The sequence below is a fragment of the Typopeltis vanoorti genome, chromosome 3 (assembly GCF_054136105.1).
Source record: "Typopeltis vanoorti isolate ZY-2024b chromosome 3, IOZ_Tvanoo_1.0, whole genome shotgun sequence".
Lineage (NCBI taxonomy): Eukaryota > Metazoa > Arthropoda > Arachnida > Uropygi > Thelyphonidae > Typopeltis > Typopeltis vanoorti.
This window is the reverse complement of record NC_143551.1, coordinates 12643352-12664180: the sequence shown is the minus strand read 5'-3', so window position 1 is coordinate 12664180 and position 20829 is coordinate 12643352. Positions and strand designations below refer to the sequence as shown.

Genomic DNA, 20829 nt, shown 5'->3' with positions numbered 1-20829 from the left:
GGTAATGGTTTTCAACTGAGTGTTGCATAATGTAAGGATATATATTTTGGAATGAAAAGATTACACAATATGTATCGCACTGATCATACTGGATTGCAGGAAATGAGAGGCTATGAATTTGCGTGTAATTGTGAACCGAGAGTTGAAGTTCAGCATACAATCCAAAAGTTAGCTAAATAGCATAAAGGATTACTTAGATGTTGAAAAACACAAACAATAAAGATAAAAAGGCTGTTATCTCTCTTTATAAGACTGTAATTTGGCCACATCTTATCTACAGTGTACAGATTTAGTCACTGAGGATCAGGAACTTGCAGGAAGAATTCAGAGATTATTATTGTTATCAATTTCTTGATCCCCATGTAGTCATAAGACCCATTGCTGGAGGTCAACACTATTGAACTTAAAGTCTGTCATGAAACTCCTTAAAATCATCCACAGTCTGCACGTTCACCACCTACTTTTGCAACTTCAAGGGATGGCATCTTTTTCTTGTCCCTTTCCCTCATTCTACCATATGAAAAATCTCCTTGGTGTTAATATGATAATAATCATTCAAAAGCTTATATGTCTCGATCATATTCCCCCCCCTCCTTTGCCTTCATTCAACCAAACTCTGCAGTCTGCATGCAGTCAGTCTATCCTCATAATCAACGTATTACATCCTGATATCATTTTTATTATCCATCTCTGTGCTCTCTCCATAGTTACTTCAGCCGCTTGAAATCCTGCTGAACAAATCTGAGCACAGAAATCCAGATATAGTCTGATCAAAACCTCATACAGCATACCTTTATCTCTCATGGCCAAAGTTGACTTCAACAATGCTGCAGTTCTGTGAGATGTCTTCAGCACCTTTGCAATGTGTCCTTGGAACTTTAAATCTCTATTCACAATCATCCCAAGATCCTTTGCTTCCTCCACTTCTTCCAGTATAACTCCACCTAGTGAGTATTATTATTATCCAGGCCTCCATGGAGTCAAAAAATTATTGTGGGAGGTCATTTTTTAGGAAACACAAGTTTATCATGCCACTCCTTGAATCAGTTGACCCTTCCTGTTCTAAACCACTCTCTCAGGCAATGCATTCCACGGTTCAACTACCTTCCATGCAAAGAAGCCACTCCTCACCCTCTTGCTCACAGCCTCTTTTCGTAACTTCCAGGAATGGCCCCTTGTCATCACTCTTTCTCGCTGTTTGACCAAGCAAAAGAATTCCCCAATGTCTACCCTGTAAGTGCCTCTCAACAGTTTCAAAGTCCCGATCATATCACCTCTCCTTCTATCCACCAAGCTCTGTAGTCCACATTCCCTCAGTTCACCCTTGTACACCTCTAAACCTTGAACCTGCCATATCCCTCTAGTATTAAAACCTTCTTCTCCAGGATGAAATACTCCTATAGAGTGCTCATTAAACAACTCCACTATGTACTAGGCATCAGTCACTCTATTCCCATTTTTATCCTGCAATGACATTGTACAGTCCTGAAACGATCTTTGTTATCCTTCTCTGTACCCTTTCCACAGTTAATTTATCTCCTTGAAATCAAAAGTATGGGGACTTAACTTGAGAACAATAGTCTAAGTGTGGTATGATCAGGGTCTTAGACAACGGAATGATAACTATTTTATCTCTGCAGGTCATGTCCTTCTCAGTATTGCAGCAATCCTCTAGGTTACCTTCACCACCTTTGCAATATACTCCCTGAATTTCAGTTTTCTATCAATCATCATCCCCAGATCTCTTGTCTCCCCTACTTCCTCCAATATAGCTCCTCCAATTAAGTATGCAGCACTATTACTGATAACCCTTCCAGCTGCACATCATCCGCAAACAACTGAATATCCCCTTGCCATCCATTGACAATGTTGTTGACATAAATGTTGAACAATATAGGATCCTGTACTGAGCCCTGTGAAACACCACTTGTAACCTTCTGCCTCCTTGATATTGTGCCACTATACACAACTCTCAGACAGCCAATCCTGAATCCAGTTGACTAACCGGACATCTAAACCCATGTGCTGCAACTTAAATATCAGCTTATCATGTGGCACCCTGTCAAACACCTTTGCAAAATCTAAAAAAATGGCAGTAAACGCCTTTCCCTCATGAACTGCTGTTGTCACTTTATTATGAAAGGCAACCTTATTACTAAAGCAAGAGCACCCCTTAACAAATCCATGTTGATTCTCACAAGTAACATTATCGTCATCTGCCCAACGCTATGCATAGTGCCTCACTAGTTTTCTCCAAGACCTTAACAACTACTGATGACACACAAAACTGGCCTATAATTAGACACTACTAGTCTGCTACCATCCTTGTGAAGCGGCACTATCTTACCTTCCTTCCATTCCTTGGGTATCTTTCCCACAGCCAGACTTTTATTGGAGAGCTAGGTCAATGGAGCTGTCAGTTCTTTAGCACATTCTCTCAAACCCATGGTGAAATACCATACAATCCCACAGCTTTACTAGTATCCAGAGTACTCATTTGGAACACACTCTCCTCTTGCACCTCTAAACCCGCGCTATTCCTCTAGTATTAAAACCTTCTTCTCCAGGATGAAACACTCCAATAAAGTGCTCATTGAACCACTATGGACTCTGCATCAGTCACTCTATACCTATTTTTTATTCTGCAATGTCCTTCTTCCACAATCGTTTCTCCTCCTACTGGCCACATAGCTAAAAAATTCCCTAGGATTTTCTTTGGATCTTAGTGCCAAACTCTTCTCATATTTCAGTTTTGTTTAGCCTTCACCATACTGGTCACTCTCCTGGCCTAGTGATCCATGAGAGCAGATACACGATATTCTTCGTGTATCTGCTCTCCACCTTCTGTTGAGAGCAGATACGCGACATTTGTCCCTGAAGAATTCTAGAAATTCCATCCCCTTATTACTACATGCATCCTTCTCTCCCCAATTTATACTGCTGTAGTTAAAATCTCCCATAACAATAATTTTTCTTGCACTTGCCAAACTCAACTGTTTAAACAACTCCTGGTCCCCCACCCTCTGTACTTCTTGGTTTGTAGCAACACCCCATTAAATATCCTGTCTTGCCCACCTCTACCTTACACCATATGTTTTCAAAACCATTAGTGTCACTGCCTTCCAAAGCTTCCACTCTTAAAGGACATAAGTCATCACTTATCATAAGCAGTACTCCACCACCACATTTTCCTTTCCTATCCTGCCAAAAAATGCTGTACCCTGCCACTTCAATTCCCGTTATTTTATCATCATCTGTCAACCACGTCACAGAGATCCCAATAATCATTGGCCAGGCTGAAGCTATCAGTGCCTTATTAGTGCTTTATTAGTGAATATATATATATATATATATATATATATATATGGGAATAAATTTTTAACTTGGGTATATTGTATATTAGGATAACCAAGCAATTTTATATGCTTGGTTATTTTAGCTCCTAATCCCAAGTATGCAAACAATTAAGTTTGCGCCTGAAACAAAGTTCAAGTCTAAAGATGGTACAACACCAGGGCAACTCATTGTAAAGGTGGCTAAAGCTTTGATCACTATTCTTAGTATTTTCCCATAATGTAAAGCACATCTCACTAGAAGATGTATATACTGCAATGCATTATGGGTGGGGTCACTACCCAGACCGGTTTCGACCTTTTTTGAGGTCTCCTCAGTGAGTAGCTAGACCGCTAAATACCAAGGTTTTAGTAATACAAAGCCTTATCAACTTTACCTATATAAGTTGCAACAAGGTGTATTAAGTTTTAATAAAAATCTCTGGAGGAGATATTGATGGGAATAAATTTTTAACTTGGGTATATTGTATATTAGGATAACCAAGCAATTTTATATGCTTGGTTATTTTAGCTCCTAATCCCAAGTATGCAAACAATTCTAGTGAGATGTGCTTTACATTATGGGAAAATACTAAGAATAGTGATCAAAGCTTTAGCCACCTTTACAATGAGTTGCCCTGGTGTTGTACCATCTTTAGACTTGAACTTTGTTTCAGGCGCAAACTTAATTGTTTGCATACTTGGGATTAGGAGCTAAAATAACCAAGCATATAAAATTGCTTGGTTATCCTAATATACAATATACCCAAGTTAAAAATTTATTCCCATCAATATCTCCTCCAGAGATTTTTATTAAAACTTAATACACCTTGTTGCAACTTATATAGGTAAAGTTGATAAGACTTTGTATTACTAAAACCTTGGTATTTAGGGTCTAGCTACTCACTGAGGAGACCTCAAAAAAGGTCGAAACCGGTCTGGGTAGTGACCCCACCCATAATGCATTGCAGTATATACATCTTCTAGTGAGATGTGCTTTACATTATGGGAAAATACTAAGAATAGTGATCAAAGCTTTAGCCACCTTTACAATGAGTTGCCCTGGTGTTGTACCATCTTTAGACTTGAACTTTGTTTCAGGCGCAAACTTAATTGTTTGCATACTTGGGATTAGGAGCTAAAATAACCAAGCATATAAAATTGCTTGGTTATCCTAATATACAATATACCCAAGTTAAAAATTTATTCCCATCAATATCTCCTCCAGAGATTTTTATTAAAACTTAATACACCTTGTTGCAACTTATATAGGTAAAGTTGATAAGGCTTTGTATTACTAAAACCTTGGTATTTAGGGTCTAGCTACTCACTGAGGAGACCTCAAAAAAGGTCGAAACCGGTCTGGGTAGTGACCCCACCCATAATGCATTGCAGTATATACATCTTCTAGTGAGATGTGCTTTACATTATGGGAAAATACTAAGAATAGTGATCAAAGCTTTAGCCACCTTTACAATGAGTTGCCCTGGTGTTGTACCATCTTTAGACTTGAACTTTGTTTCAGGCGCAAACTTAATTGTTTGCATACTTGGGATTAGGAGCTAAAATAACCAAGCATATAAAATTGCTTGGTTATCCTAATATACAATATACCCAAGTTAAAAATTTATTCCCATCAATATCTCCTCCAGAGATTTTTATTAAAACTTAATACACCTTGTTGCAACTTATATAGGTAAAGTTGATAAGGCTTTGTATTACTAAAACCTTGGTATTTAGGGTCTAGCTACTCACTGAGGAGACCTCAAAAAAGGTCGAAACCGGTCTGGGTAGTGACCCCACCCATAATGCATTGCAGTATATACATCTTCTAGTGAGATGTGCTTTACATTATGGGAAAATACTAAGAATAGTGATCAAAGCTTTAGCCACCTTTACAATGAGTTGCCCTGGTGTTGTACCATCTTTAGACTTGAACTTTGTTTCAGGCGCAAACTTAATTGTTTGCATACTTGGGATTAGGAGCTAAAATAACCAAGCATATAAAATTGCTTGGTTATCCTAATATATATATATATATATATATATATATATATATATATATATATATATCAGTGCTTTATTTTGGATACTCGTGGCATTAGTATAGAGCATAAAAATGTCACTGCTTCTATACCTATCACTGTCCCCTCTTGAACCAACTGGACTCAGTGTTACTTGATGTCATCCTCCTTCCCTCAAACACCCATTACCACAAGAGGCCACACCTGCTACCATCCACCTGGGAATTCTAGTTTCCCTGCATTGACACACTGATTCATTCAGAAAACAGCAATCTCTCCAGATGTCTTCGTCCTTCCTCATTCAAATGCAAGCGGTCTCTCCCATACAGTTCCCCTCTGTCCTCAAATGACCTCCATGCATCCACATATTCCAATCCTCTCTTCTGACACATTCTGGCTATTATTATTATTATTATATGACACCTCCAGGGAGTCCAAAGATTCATCGAGGGAGGGCACCTACTCTACAGCTCTCTGTCTTCACCAACTGGAACTGTCATCATCATCTACACCAACACCATCTACCGCCCATCACTACCACCAGATTTTCACCAAAATCACAAGCATCCATGCCCACGGCAGGTTTCGAAACCGGAGCCTTTTGGCTGGAGAGCAGATATGCTAACCACTCGGTCAACCAAGTCGGCTTATGCTATTCAGTATTACTGCTCTTCTGTTCATCTCCTCACTATCATACCTGGGCAACACACACACACACACACACACACACACACACACACACACACACACACACACACACACACACACACACACACACACACACACAATCTTTCCTCTCTGTGTGGAATCCCAAACAACTGTGGTGTCCTATCTTGCACACCTGAGATCATCAAGTCTCCATACATCACACCTCTAACCATTCTGTTCCTTGATTGTTCTCCTGCATCCCTCACTCTCGCTCTCCTCTAACCCTTTCTCTCTGTGTTCCCCTACTTACCTGCTGTTCTGGCATCACTCTATCCCTGGTTCCAGCACTCCTTTGCATTTCCTCTCTCTGACTGTTTCCATTCTCCCCTCCTCTATCATTCCCATAACTCTCTCATTCCCTCTCTCCTACCGTTTCTATACTCTCCTCTTCTATCATTCTCAAACCTCTCTCTTTCTCTCCTACTGTTTCTATTCTCTCCTCTTCTATCATTCCCAAAACGTTTTCTCACTCCTACTCTGATTCACCTTGCATTCATCTCTTCCATTCTCCTAATCTCATCTTTCATACTTCTCATCTCATTCACAAGACATTCCACCTACTCTTTCTGCTCATCTATCCCTCTCTAGAAGTTAGTCACTCTTACTTGCCATTCATTTATCCAATCAAAACCATCTCTGAAAACTTCACAGTCATTCAAGCCTTCCACACTCCCGACTCGTATTTTCTCATTTTTGTGAGAAATGAACATGCATAAAGCATCCCTTCTGTGGTTCCCAAATTTTAAATTTTAGTTTGACATCCCCATGCCTTTGCCCACTCTTCCAACTTATTCAAATTCTCTTGAAGAGCAAAATATCAGCACTATTACTAATAACCCTCCCAAGCTTCATATCATCTGCAAACAACCGAACCCGTAGTCCTGTGAAAATATCATTGATATAAAGATTGAACAGCAATGGTCCCAGGACCGAACCCTGTGGAATGTCACTTGTAACCTTCTTACTTTCTAATACTGCTCCCCCATATACAACTCTGATATCTATCAGAAAGCCAATCTACAATCCAATCCACTAACCTGATATCCAAACTCATATAATGTAACTTAAAAATCCACTTGTCGTGCGACACCCTGTCAAATTCTTTGGAAAAATTAAAAAAAAGACAGTGTATGAATTACCTTCATCCACTGCTCTTACTACTATATTGTAAAAAAGTAACCAGATTACTAAAACAAGAGTGTGTCGTTTAAGAAATCCATGCTGGCCTTCATAAATATTACCTCATCTGCCCAATTCTGTATATGAGTTCTTATAAATTTCTCCAAAATCTTAACAACTACAGAAGAAATACAAACAGGACTATAGTTTCATACTGCCATTCTACCACCACCCTTATGCATTGGTACTATCTTACCAACCACTCTCTAGGAACATATTTCCCATTGCATGACTTTCATTAAACAGCCAAGTTAATAGCACAGTCAATTCCATAGCACATTCTCTTAAAAACATGTGGTAAAATTCCATCTAGTCCTCATGCCTTATTGACATTTACAGAACTGAGTATTCAGAATACATCCTCTTCTTTCACTTCTAATACTTCATCACTCCTTCTAGATATATAGCCTGCTGTACTAGGATGAAACATTCTAATAAAGTGATCATTAAATAGCTCGACTATGTTATCTGCTTTGGTCATCTGATTCCCATTTTCACCCAGCAAGATAATCCATCCACTTTTATTTTTCCTTATCCTCGCCACATAGCAAAAAAAAAACTCTTTGGGATTCTCCTTGGATTGCAGTGCCAGTCTCCTCTCATATTCTAATTTTTCTCTCCTAACAATACTAGTTACTTTCCTAGCCTGAGCCTTATAATCCTCATGCAACTGCTCTCCACTTCTCTCTATATGCCTTCCGTAATCTCATCTTCTTCTGCAGTTCCCCCTTTTTTTCTTCTTGTTATCCATTTGATTCCAAATTGCTTTATCTTCTTCATTCAAGATATATATTTTGTCATTGCATTATGATATTATTATTAATATCATCATTATTAGAAACCTCTTTGGAATCTTGGAGTCATTGATGGAGCTCGTACATTACCCACACCAGCTGTCATACCTTTTCTTAAACTTATTTATTCACACTAGATGCACTCATCACCTCATTTGACAAAATGTTCCATTTGCTCGCTGCTCTGTGAGAGAATAATCTAGCTCTTTGACACATATATTAGTAATGGAAGAGGTTTGAATGGAGATATATATACAGTCGTTTGCAGAAGTCTTTTCTCTACAGAGAATAAATTGACTGTGAGGTGCATTTAGAGATTAGCAATTTAGTGTTGTGAAGTGTAAGATTTGAAGTCTGAAAGACAAGGTGGGATGCAAGATATCTAGAAAATTTACCGAAAACAATTCATTGAAAGACAATTTATCAAATGGAAATTTACTGAAAGGCAATTTATCAAAAAAAAACAATTAATCGAAAAACTGTTCATCGAACAACAGTTAATCAAAAAAAGCAATTGATCAAAAGGCAGTTCCTCAAAAAACAATTCATCAATCGGCAATTAATTGAAAACTTAATTTATCGAAAGGCAATTCATCGAAAAATCATAAATCACCGAAACTGCAAATCATCAAATGAACATTTCACCAAAAAATGAATTATAAGACGTGAAGTGAATTGTATTTAAAAAGAATTGCAGTTTTTATTGGAGTAGTTGAAATTTAGTATGATATTCCCTTTATATATGTTATGTAGACGTGTGGCAATTTTTCTTTGACAGATATTCTTTTAGTCAGTATATGCGTTTTGTGTATTTTATGTGTTTTCCACAATCTGGAAAAGATTATGTATAAAATCTTACCTTGATTACCTCGATGGACCCGTGTTTCACTCAGGATTTCTCCATGAGTGCAGGTCACAAAGATGCCTCCAATCATTATAATAATAATGATTAAGATTTTATACAAAGATGTATAAAATCTTAATCATTATTATTATAATTATTATTCCCCCTTACCTTCCACTCTCCTCAACTGAATAGCTAGTGGGGGCAGCAATGCTATTTTACTAGGGAATAATTAAAGAACAAGATGGTTTCCATTGTCTTCCTTATCTGGTAAGTGTTTTATGTCCTCAGATATGTGTGTTCGTGGGAACTGGTTTGCGGGATGAAACGCCTGAGTTTCTGGTAAAGCCAAGCAGTGAGTAAAATCCTGCCATCTCCATATGAGACTAGATAACTCACCTTTTATCAATCCTCTTTAGTTGAAGAGGATTGATAAAAATAATTTGCATCATGCATGGGATTCAAAGTCAGGTCTTCCTAACTAAAGGGCTTCGTTTATACCAACTGAACTACAGAGGTTCCACATCCAGTGATATGGGATAAATTTTACTCCAATTTGGTATTTGAACCTTTCACAAAAATTTGTTGAACTGTTCCAGTTTTCAGTTCAACTATATTTGAGGCTACAAAGGAACATTTTATATTGCAATAACTCTCTGATTTAGTGGAATACGCGCAAACATCGGAATTTGTAAAATGCGTAAGAAGTCTGTGTGGTTCAATTTTAGCTCCAACAGGATCACTTTTATTAGAAAATTTTGGTGTGGAAGTTTCAAAATGATATTAATAATTCTGCTCTAGCTGGATGAAATTTAATGAAATTTACAGTTAAGATCTGTATTAAAATTTGTCAGTTTTTCTTTCAATGTGATCATTGTTGTTGTTGTAAAAAAAATTAGGTAGAACGAACTCTTTTTGTTTAGAGATAAATCACTATCTACACAACAAAGTAGCAGGTAAGCTTACAGAATAATGTAAAAAGCAACAAAATAATTATAACATCTCAATTACCAACTATGTATGTTGTCTACATATTGGGTGATGGTGGGTATTTTTACCAAACATTTTAAAACAAAAGTTTTCAAGAAAATTCATCTTTTGATGAATTTTGATGAAAGAATTCATCAATCAGTTGCATTTGCAAAGAATTGTCGTTCGTTGAATTGTTTATTCAATAAATTGCCTTTTCGATGAATTGCTATTCGTTAAATTTTTGTACAATTAATTCTTTATTCGACGAATTGCCATTCGGTAAACTGTCTTTCGATGAACAGTTTTCAATGAATTTTCATGGAACCAGAATGCAGTGTAACATAAGAATAGGTGAGAATATATCGTGAAGGATATAAAGAAAATAAGATTGCTAGCCTGGTTGGCCAAGTGGTTAGCATATCCGCTCTCCAGCCAAAAGGCTGCGGGTTCGAATCCTGCCATGGGCATGGATGTTTGTGATTGTCTGTGAAAATAGTTGTGGTGGTCAGCGATAGATGGTGCTGGTGTAGATGATGAAGGTAGTTGCGGTTAGTGGAGTGGTGGAGACAGAGTTATAGAGCAGGTGCCCTCCCTCAATGAGTCTCTGGACTCCCTGGAGGTGTTATGTAATAATAATAATAATAATAATAAAGGACCTATGGATGATGGTAGACAAGAAGCTGAAATTTAGGAGTAATATTATTAAAATTATGTGGATAATAAATTAGATTATAGCATTTGATTAAGAAGACATTTATATGTAGAAATAAAAAGTTTATAGTTCTATGCCAAATGAAGATATTGTGGAAAAGGTTCAGAGAATGGTGACTGAGGGTCAGATGTCTGAAATGTTGAATATAAAGCCAGAAGCGAGCCTTTTGTCTATCTTTTTCCAGATTAATGTGGAAGATATTTTGCAATTAGTAGAGGAAAAGCAGGGATGGAACATCTCTGAAAATCTATAGAGAGGGTATGAGTAATAGGGTGAAGAGAAGAGTTTTTTGGATCGAGAGTAGTTGGTTTGCTGTGGAGTGAAGAAATTGATGTTTAAGGTATGGTTTGTCCATATCTTAAACATCCATAAGTCCCTTATGAGCATTGTGTGTGTGTGTAAGTGTGTAACAATGAGAACCTGCTGCTGACTCCATGGAAGTTTGATGATGTTGATAATAATGTATTTTTTAGAACTATATATTTAAATATAACTGCAATTATACAAAATGAATGAATATTATCTTTATTTTGCAGGTAGGAAGATCACAGGAAATTAACACAAAAGATGGCAGACAAATTAAAAAACTGGACCTCAGAGTATTTGATCAAACACATCCTCTTTTCTCAATTCAAGTGTCAGTAATGAATTTTAATATCAATCACTTTATATTTGTTGACATTGTAAAAATAAATAGGATGAATTCTTATTAAAATTTTTAGTTATTAATGGATCTAGAGATGCCAATCACCGTTGAGTTTCTTTGCCACTTCTTTTTTCTTAGAATAGAATCAAAGGAAGTGTAGTTTGAAGGATAAGACGAAGTTCTCTTTCGTACTGTAGTACCAAAGCATACAGCAAAATTCAACCAAATATGTACGTGGGCATGGAGGCATGAGTGTAGTGTGTTGGTTAAGAAACTAATGTAGGGAACCTGGATTTAGGAGTTGAAATACAGAAATCCCAAAGTGATAAATTGAATTGCCAAGTGAACTCCAAAGTCAGGAGAAATCTTGGCTGTAGATTCGTACTACTGACCTCTTTCCCTATATATTAATAACTGATCAAGGAAATTCTTTAGGTTCTGGAATGTATAGATTTCCAGAATTCCTCTCCTGTCCTGCAGAGAGAGAGAGAGAGGAGCAGATGGATTGTCTCAGGAATGAAACGGGAAGTGTGAAAGATGAGATTAGGCAAATGGAAGAGATGAATGCAAGGCAAATTAGAGTAGGAGTGAGAGAGAGTTATGGGAATGATAGAAGAGGAGACAAGGAGACAATAGGTACAGTAGAAGAGAGTGAATGAGAGAGAGAGTTGGGAATGGTAAAAGAGGAGAGAATAAGAACAGTAGAAGAGAGGAATGTGAGAGTTATGAGAATGAGAGAAGAGGAGAGAATAGGAACAGTAGAAGAGAGGGAATGAGAGAAAGTTATGGGAATGATAGAAGAGGAAAGAAAGAATAGGAACAGTGAAAGAGAGAGAGAGTCATAGGAATGATAATGTAGAGGGGATAATGCTAGGTATAGAAACAGCATTTTTATGCTTTATACTAATGCCAGGAGTATCTGGCATAAAGGAGAGGAATTGGTGGCACCGTTAGCATCAGCCTGGCCAAAGAATATTGGGATCACTGAGATGTGGTTGACAGAAGAGGATATAATAACAGGAATAGAAGTAGCAGGGTACAGCATTTTTTGGCAGGATAGGAGGGGGTAAGCATGATGAGTGACGACTTATGTTCTCTAAGAGTGGCAGTTTTGGTAGGCAGTGACACTAATGATTTTGAAAGGATATGGCATGAGGTAGAGGTGGGCAAGACAGGATATTTAGTGGGGTGTTGCTACAAACCAAGAAGTACAGAGGGTGGGGACCAGGAGATGTTTAGACAGTTGAGCTTGGCAAGTGCAAGAAGAATGATTGTTATGGGAGATTTTAACTATAGCAGCATAAATTGGGGAGAGGAAGATGCATGTGATAATAAGGGAATGGAATTTCTAGAATTTTTGAGGAACAAATGTCTTAGGCAACATGTAATAGAGAGAATAAGAGGTTCAAGAGTTTTGGATTTGGTCATAGCATTAGAAGAGTTGATAATAACTGAGATGACATCTCTCCCACCAGTTGAAGAGAGTGACCATGTGGTTTTGATTTGGAAGATGAATAGACATGGAGGAGTATCAAAGAGATGGCAACGTATGTAGAAATATAAGGCAGGTGATTATCATAGTCTTAGATATCAACTTGGAGAAGTTTCATGGAGTGAGAAAGTGGAAGGGAGAGATATCATTAGTGCTTGGGAAATTATGAAGGAATATTTTTTAGCAGTATTCCACAATAGTAAGCTGTATTTCACAAGTGAAGAAGAGGACACAGTTTGTTGTAAAGTGGATGACAAATAATATTAAACAGGAACAGCAAATTCAAAAAAGAGAGAATAAGCTGCAGCTCTCAGAAATCAACCGAATCTCAACAAAAAATGGTTGCATTAAGCTTCCTAAGATTTGGAAAACGCTTATCACCAGAGGTCCCACTTTACATTCCAGACCACCTACATAAAGGCACTCCACCTAAAGTCCTATCTAGGTGGAGTGCCCTTAGAGGGCATTCCACCTCGATAGGACTTTAGTGTCACCCATGTGGTTGGGCTTAGTATTGTGTGTTATTTTTTTTTTATGTTACATTAGTTTTTTTGTAATCCCTGAAGATGTCTCATTTACCGAGACAAAATATATATGAAGTATTAAATTCTGTTTTAATCCTTTCTGAGTGCTGTATACAATCCATTAAGCCTCCAATATGATGTCCTCACAGCACTTAAGTCTCTACATACGGATTGTATTTTTGGATTTTTTCTGGTTGTTCCTGACTTCACTTCGATGATTCCTGAATAGCGAACGGAGTAGGGACGAGCGAGAGAGATGTCCCACTCGAGTAGGAGCAGAGAATGCGCTGTATCGAGGCAGTGAGAATTTCGAGTCTGGGAAGAATGTAAAACGGACGGCATAGTCGTAAGCCCATTGCGGAAGCTACCGACTGAAGGAGGACCCGAAATACACGCGGCCATTAACAGACATTCGGAAGAAAAAGACTGGGTAACGTAAAGACATTTGTTGTATGTTTAAATGAGACAGAATTTAATGTCAGATCATATTAGCCGGCAAAGGTTGGTCGATTGGTAGAGCCTCTGCTACTAATGGCTCAGTTAAGTAAGTTTGAGCGCGGTTAGTAGTTGGAAGGGGACCAATCGTTCGATGCTGTCGGCACACTCTCCCTCGATGAGTCTGTGGACTCCCTGGAGGTGTCAAAATAATAATAATAAGTATTTTGACATTTCTGGTCTGCTACCACCCTTATGCAATTGCACTATCTTCTTCTTCTTCTTCTACTCCTTGGGCATCCATCCCATGGCCAGACTTTCAAATTCATTTCATTGGTGTTATCAGTTCTTTATCACATTTTGTCAACAGCCATGGTGAAATCCTATCCAATCCCATTGCTTTATTGACATCCAGAGTATACTCAGTATTTGAAACACACTTTTTGCACTTCTAGACATAGAACCTGTCCCCTATTATTAAAACCTATTTCTCTAGGATGAAATACTGAAATAAAGTATTCATTGAACAACTTCACTGTGTCCTTTACATCAGTCACTCTATTCCCATTTTTATCCAACAATGTCATTCTTGCACAATTTCTCCTCCTACTAGCCACGTAGCTTAAAATTTCCTTAGGATTCTTTGAATCTCATGAACAATCTTTTATTATTATTATTATTATTATTATTATTGCAGGTGACTCCAGGGAGTCCTTAGACTCATCGAGGGAGGCCCTAAACATCATGTCCATCACAACTATTCGACATTCACACAGTATCTATCATACAAAAGTAAAAAACCCAGCTCTAACACCCTTACTAACCACACTCTTGCCCAACTTCCATGGATGTCCCCTAGTTCTCCCACCACCAGTCCTGTTTTCAAAAGTATCCTCTGAATTAATCTTATAGAAACCCTTTAGCAATTTGAATGTCTCAATCATATCTCCCCTTTTCCACCTATCAACCAATTTCTGCAACCCACAAATCTTCAACCTGTTTTCATAAGGTTCATTCCATAGACCTGCTATCATCTTGGTTACTCGCCTCTGGATCCTCTCAACCTCCTCCCCATCAAGAAGAAACCTAGGTGACCAGATCTGGGCACCTTAGTCGAGATGGGGTCTTATCAAGGCTCGATATAGAGGAACAATATCTTGCTCATCTCTGCTTGTCAAAGTATTCTTCAGCATCCAAGTGATTTGATGAGCTGATTTAGCCACTTTTTCAATGTGCCCCCTAAACTTCAACTCCCTATCCACCAACACTCAGAAGTCCCTGGCCTCATCAATCTCCTGGAATACAGTTCCACCAATGTGATATACTGCTGCTAATCTTTTCACCCCAAAATGCATAACTTTACATTTTGCCACATTAAATTGACATCCAGTCTCCTTAGCCCAGACCTCCAATCTATCCAAATCATCCTGCAAAATTTTGACACTTCTGCATTCACTATTGCCCTACCCAACTTTGCATCATCTATGAACACATGAACCATTCCTCTCAGTTCCTTCCCTATATCGTTAATGAACAAATGAAACAGCAGTGGTCCAAGAACAGAACCCTGCGGCACACCACTAGTCACAGGCCATCCTTTGGACTCTATTCCTGAATAAACTACTCTCTGGTATCTCTCCATCAACCACCCTCCTATCCATCTCACCAACCCTATATCCATTCCCATATGTTGCAGTTTACGTATTAGAATTCCATGTGGTATCCTGTCAAAGGCCTTAGTCAGGTCCAGCCTGGTTTTCTAATATTCCAGTTTTGCATTCCAATTTATGCAGCTGTAGCCAAAATCCCCCATAACAATCATTCTTTTGCTCTCACCATTCTCAACTGCTGAATCATCCCTGCTACTCACTGTTCATTCTTGTAAATTTTTCTTCCTTATTATAACTATCCTACCGGCTGCGCCATTTATGTTGTATTCAATTCTAGTTTTTTTTTTTTGTACAATGGTTGTATTTCATTCAATCTTTTCTAACCTAAACCTTTTTCTATCTTAACCTTATGCTACCAATATCCTACCGTCATTTATGTTGTAACCTTTTCTTCCTTATTATAACTATCCTACAGGCTGCGCCATTTATGTTGTATCGCTTCTTCTTATTCACACTTATTTTAAACCTTTGTTGCTTTATCTCCGTAATACACTATCGGGTAGCACGTGGTACCTCTGAGGGACAATGGAATTTCCTCGAGATAGAGGCAGTAACAGAGTATCAGAGTGTCTAAGATTTACTTCTCGTAAAACACCAAGAAATTTATTTGTTTCGCTGCGCCACTTAGCGCTATTAGATTATTAAACATTAACAACCAAGAGGTAATCTCAGGACAGTACTTAATGATACCTATCAACTCTGCAGACGTGACCAAAATTTACTCTTTTCAAATATCCCTTTTAATATCCCGCATAGGTTCGCATTAATATTTTATAAGCGGTGCATCGGATTCCAGAAATCACAGAAAGTCTTTGTTAGAATCAAAAGCAAGGTTTATTATACTCAAAAGCTGATACACATAATAACATAAATTAAAATCCCATCTTAAGGGAGTTTCAGACAAGGTATATAAATTCAAACACTACTATTATACTACAAAAATAATATACAGTAGCTTCCTAAAGTATGAATTATATCAACCTTCGCTAATGCATTAATCATGTACTATTATCACAATCAATCTAAGACTCCGTAGCTCTGTCCAGACTACACGAGATAACATTCACATCTTTCACAATCTCTTTATATTATGTCAATTCTTTACTCTAAACATATCCTTAAATTCATTCAATATAAAGGCGAACATTAACACGACAGATAGTGAGGTAAAATTCAATATTCTTCTAAAGTCCTAGCAATACAATCCTGTCCTAGATCGTTAATGTTCTTCTTCTACAACATATTAACGTGACACAAATCTTTCATTCCTATTCAGTATAACACAAACAAAGTTTACTTATCTTCCCTTTTCGATTCTTTAGTGCTTCGTAGGTTCACAGGAACAGGCCTTCTGTGGACTGCCAGACTTGCTTCTTTTCGCGGCGAATATGGCCACCAAGACCCGCGACTGCCTATCGGGATCCGTCCGACATCAAGGCACTCACACCCCACGCTGCCACGAGAGACGAACACCCCAGGAAAATCCAGGAACAAAAGCTCTTGTTACAGGGTTGCATGACCCTTATATTTCCCCTTTTCTTCTTGGCGATTCTCGCCCCTTTTGATGTCCGGCCGACTCACACTTGCTATTACGTCAAGGCGTCCATTCTCTGCCCTGCTCATTGCATGTACGCTGACCTGCGAGCCGCCCTCTAACGTTACAACTCCGTAACCTTTGGACTTGACACCCCCCCCCCCAACTGTTGGATATGTGCTTACGTTCAATAATTCTTTTATACATGAACTTTTATGATGCTCTGTTACTGTTTTATATCTTCAATATCAATTTGATCACATTCGTGAATGGCACAAAATACATACTTATTTAACCTTTTCATAACAGAACACACTTGATTTATATTACTTGATTTATAATACTTATTCTACACTTAGAGGCAATTTATTGTATTTATCTCATTCTTTTGTTTGGAAAAGCATGTTAGACTGTGATAAGATAGGAAATCATAAATTTCCACTCTATCACAATCTAACAATTCTCCCTTGCCCACAGCAACACCCTCCCAAACATCCTGTACTGCTGAACTTTACTTCACACCAAAAGAAAGATTCTGGTATTGCAACCACATGTTAATTAAGATAAATAAAAATAAACAAACCCGAAGTTTCATATGTCGAATAGTTGTGTGAATGTCATATGAATGTCAAATAGTTGTGATGAATATGATTTGGGCCTCCCTCGATGAGTCTAATGACTCCCTGGAGTTGCCCGTAATAATAATAATGTCGTTTGACTTACATCTTCAGGGGTTAAAGGTAACTGAAAGTTTAAACACAAGAAATGAGAAATTACTCAAAATAGTCTATTCTATGATTTATGGCTATCTTTTTAATTTAATGAACAGTTAGACAGCCATAACATCATAGAATGGACCATTTTGAGTAATTTCTCGTTTCTTGTGTTAAAACTTTTAGTTACCTTTAATCCTTGAAGATGTAAGTCAAACGACATACGAAACTTGTCGGGTTTGTTTATTTTTATTTATCTTAATAAACATGTGGTCGCAATACCAGAATCTTTCTTTTGAATTGCTAAACCACAGAAACCTATGCCTACAATTTACTTCACACCATATGCTTTCAAAATCACTAGTGCCATTGCCTTCCAAATCCTCCACTCTAAGAGGACATAAGTCATCACTTATCATAAGTTGGACTCCACTACAGCATTTGTCCTTATCCTGTAGAAAAATGCTATACCTGCTACTTCTATTCCTGTCAGTATATCATGTTCTGTCAACCATGTCTTAGAGATCCCGATAATCTTTGGACAGGTTGATACTATAAGCACCACCAATTCATCACCTTTATTCCAGATACTCCTAGCATTAGTATAAAGAATCAAGGCATTGTCACTTTTTCTGTACCTATTATTATCCCTTCTTACTCCACTGGATTCAGCATTACATAATTCTAGTAGCAAGGCTTATACGTTGGTCAAACATAACTGGTAATTAGTTTACGGAATTAACAACGCATATAAAGTATATTAATTAAAGGTAACTTTAATGAATAACTTCTATATTTCGGCAATGTCACGTTGCCATCTTCAGGAACATAAAGATATGGTATGTGCACGCAGGCACTAACAAAAGCAAATGAGGAAGAAAGCAAGAAACTAATATTGTTCCTAAAGTCCTAATGGTGCCCTCTGGTGGGCTAATTTGGTTGTGTTGGCAGTTGGTCTTCAGCCCATTTCTCCTATTCTCTTCCCTTCTTTAATCTTTCTCTTAGCTCTCTCTCGCTCACTGCTAATCTGATGCACTTTGCATTCCTTGTTTCCAGTTGCCTAATCTCTTCTTTCATGCTTCTGAAGTCTTTTCTGATACATTGCACTTTTTCTTCTTTCAATGCATCTGCCTCTCTCTGCAAGCCACCTACTCTTGCTCAACATTCATCCTCCCATTCAACAAAAACTTCACAAACGAATGGACGGTGTCTATTTAATGAAACTAAATGTAAGGTTTAAAAATTTGGGATGTCATGCTGCCAAGGTCAGTTATGTTAATTTCTAAATTGCAAAGTTCTTCCCATTTTTACATTTTCTGCAGAGATACAAATTGCAGTCTCTCACCTGCCACATTTTTAACTGTCAGGATGTGTACATGCTGCAAGCACCACATACCACAAAATTCCATTGCATATTGTGCATATGTGGGAGCAGTATCAGGGAGTAAGAAGTTTATAAGTGGAGTTCCACAGGGTTCAGTTTTGGGACAATTACTCTTCAATCTTTCTTTGAATGATATTTCCACAGGATTACAAGGAGATGTTCAGTTGTTTGCAGATGATATGAAGCTTGGGAAGATTTTTAGTAATAGTTCTGATGTTTTAGCTGTTCAAGGTATTTGAATAAGCTGGAAAAGTGGGCAAACGAATGAGGGTTTCTGTTCAATGCAACTAAATGTAAAGTTTAAAAATTTGGGATTCACAGATCAGATGCCTTATACTCACTTGGTGGGATTATACTGGAAGAAGTGGAGGAAGCAAGGGATCTTGGGATGATTCTGGTTAGAGATTTGAAGTCCCAAGGACATATTGCAAAGGTTGTGAAGACATCTCAGAGAATTCTGCAATGCTGAAGAGGACATTAACCATGAGAGTTAAAAATGTAATGGCCCCATTGTATAAAGCTTTAATAGGACAACATCTGGATTTCTGTGCTCATATCTGGTCAATGGTATTTGGAATGGATGAAGTTACTTTGGAGAGGGTGCAGAGATGGATAATAAATGGGATATCAGGACTATACAAAGTTAATTATGAGGCTATTATAGACTATACGGTCCGAAACGTTCTCGGCTTCATCATAGATGGAAACACTATTTTTTTTTTCTAAGTTGGTACATCTGTCATAAGTATCCATGTGAAATTGCAAGTCATTCTATCAAGTAGTTTGTTTTATACAGCTGTCTCAAGCAAAAGTGTTGTCTGTATTCCTTGAAAGGGATAAAATTGAGTATTGTGTGGTTATAAAATTCTTTGTAAAAGAAAGTTTATCCGAAAGAAATTCATTTGAAGTAAATAAAAGTTTATGGGCACTCTTCTCCTTCGTTTTCAACAATTAAGAAATGCACTGTGACGTTTAATCATGGCCGTACCAGCTTTCAAGATAATCCACATGAAGAACGTCCAAAAAAAAGTGTAACACCACCAGAAATCATTGATTAAGTGCACGATATGGTGTTGGATGACTGGCTACTCAAAGTGATGAAATTGCTGAGACTACAGACATTTCAAAAGAACATGTAGGATATATATTTTGCATAAAGAATTGCATATGAAAAAGCTTTCCACAAGATGAGTGTCGTGCTTGCTCAAAGCAGATCAAAAATGCACTTGCATGAAAAATTTCTGAACAGTGCTTGGAGTGTTTTAACAAGAATAAAACTGATTCTGTGCATCGATTTATTACTATGGATGAGACTTGGATTTACCATTACAGACCAGAATTCAAACAGCAGTCAAAACAGTGGACAGAAGCTGGTTGTTCAGCACCAAAGAAGACAAAGTTAGTACCATCAGCAGGAAAGGTCATGTCATTGGTGTTTTGGGATGCTAAAGGCATTTTGTTTATTAATTATCTTGAAAAGGTTAAAACAATAACCAGGGAATATTATTACAATCTTTTAACCAGACTAGATGAAAAATTCATGAGAAAAGACCCAGTTTGCAGAAGAAAAAATCATCTTTCATCAGGACAATGCACCTGCCCACAAAAGGTGTTTTGGCAAGGGGAAAATTAAGGGATCTGCAGTATGAATTGTGCAGATCCCTTAACTTCCTCTGACTTCTATCTCTTTCCAAAACTAAAACTCTTCCTCGCTGGTCAGCATTTTTCTTCGAATCAAAAGGTGATTGCAGCTGTAGAGGGGTATTTTGCAGATCTTACTGACAACCACTACAGGGATGGAATAATGGTGCTGCAGCATCGCTGGAATAAATGTATTAGTCTTAAGGGAGATTATGTTGAAAAATA

General features: G+C 37.7%; 1 protein-coding gene across 1 annotated transcript in view; it reads left to right on the top strand.

Moving 5' to 3' along the window:
• The window catches only part of hdm (meiosis specific with OB domains hold'em), a 297283-nt gene that overhangs the window by 180243 nt on the left and 96211 nt on the right, over nt 1–20829 (top strand). Inside the window, exon 6 of the mRNA XM_090415441.1 lies at nt 11102–11202. Coding sequence (XP_090271567.1) covers nt 11102–11202 — 101 coding nt within the window. The remainder of the gene's footprint in view (nt 1–11101; nt 11203–20829) is intronic.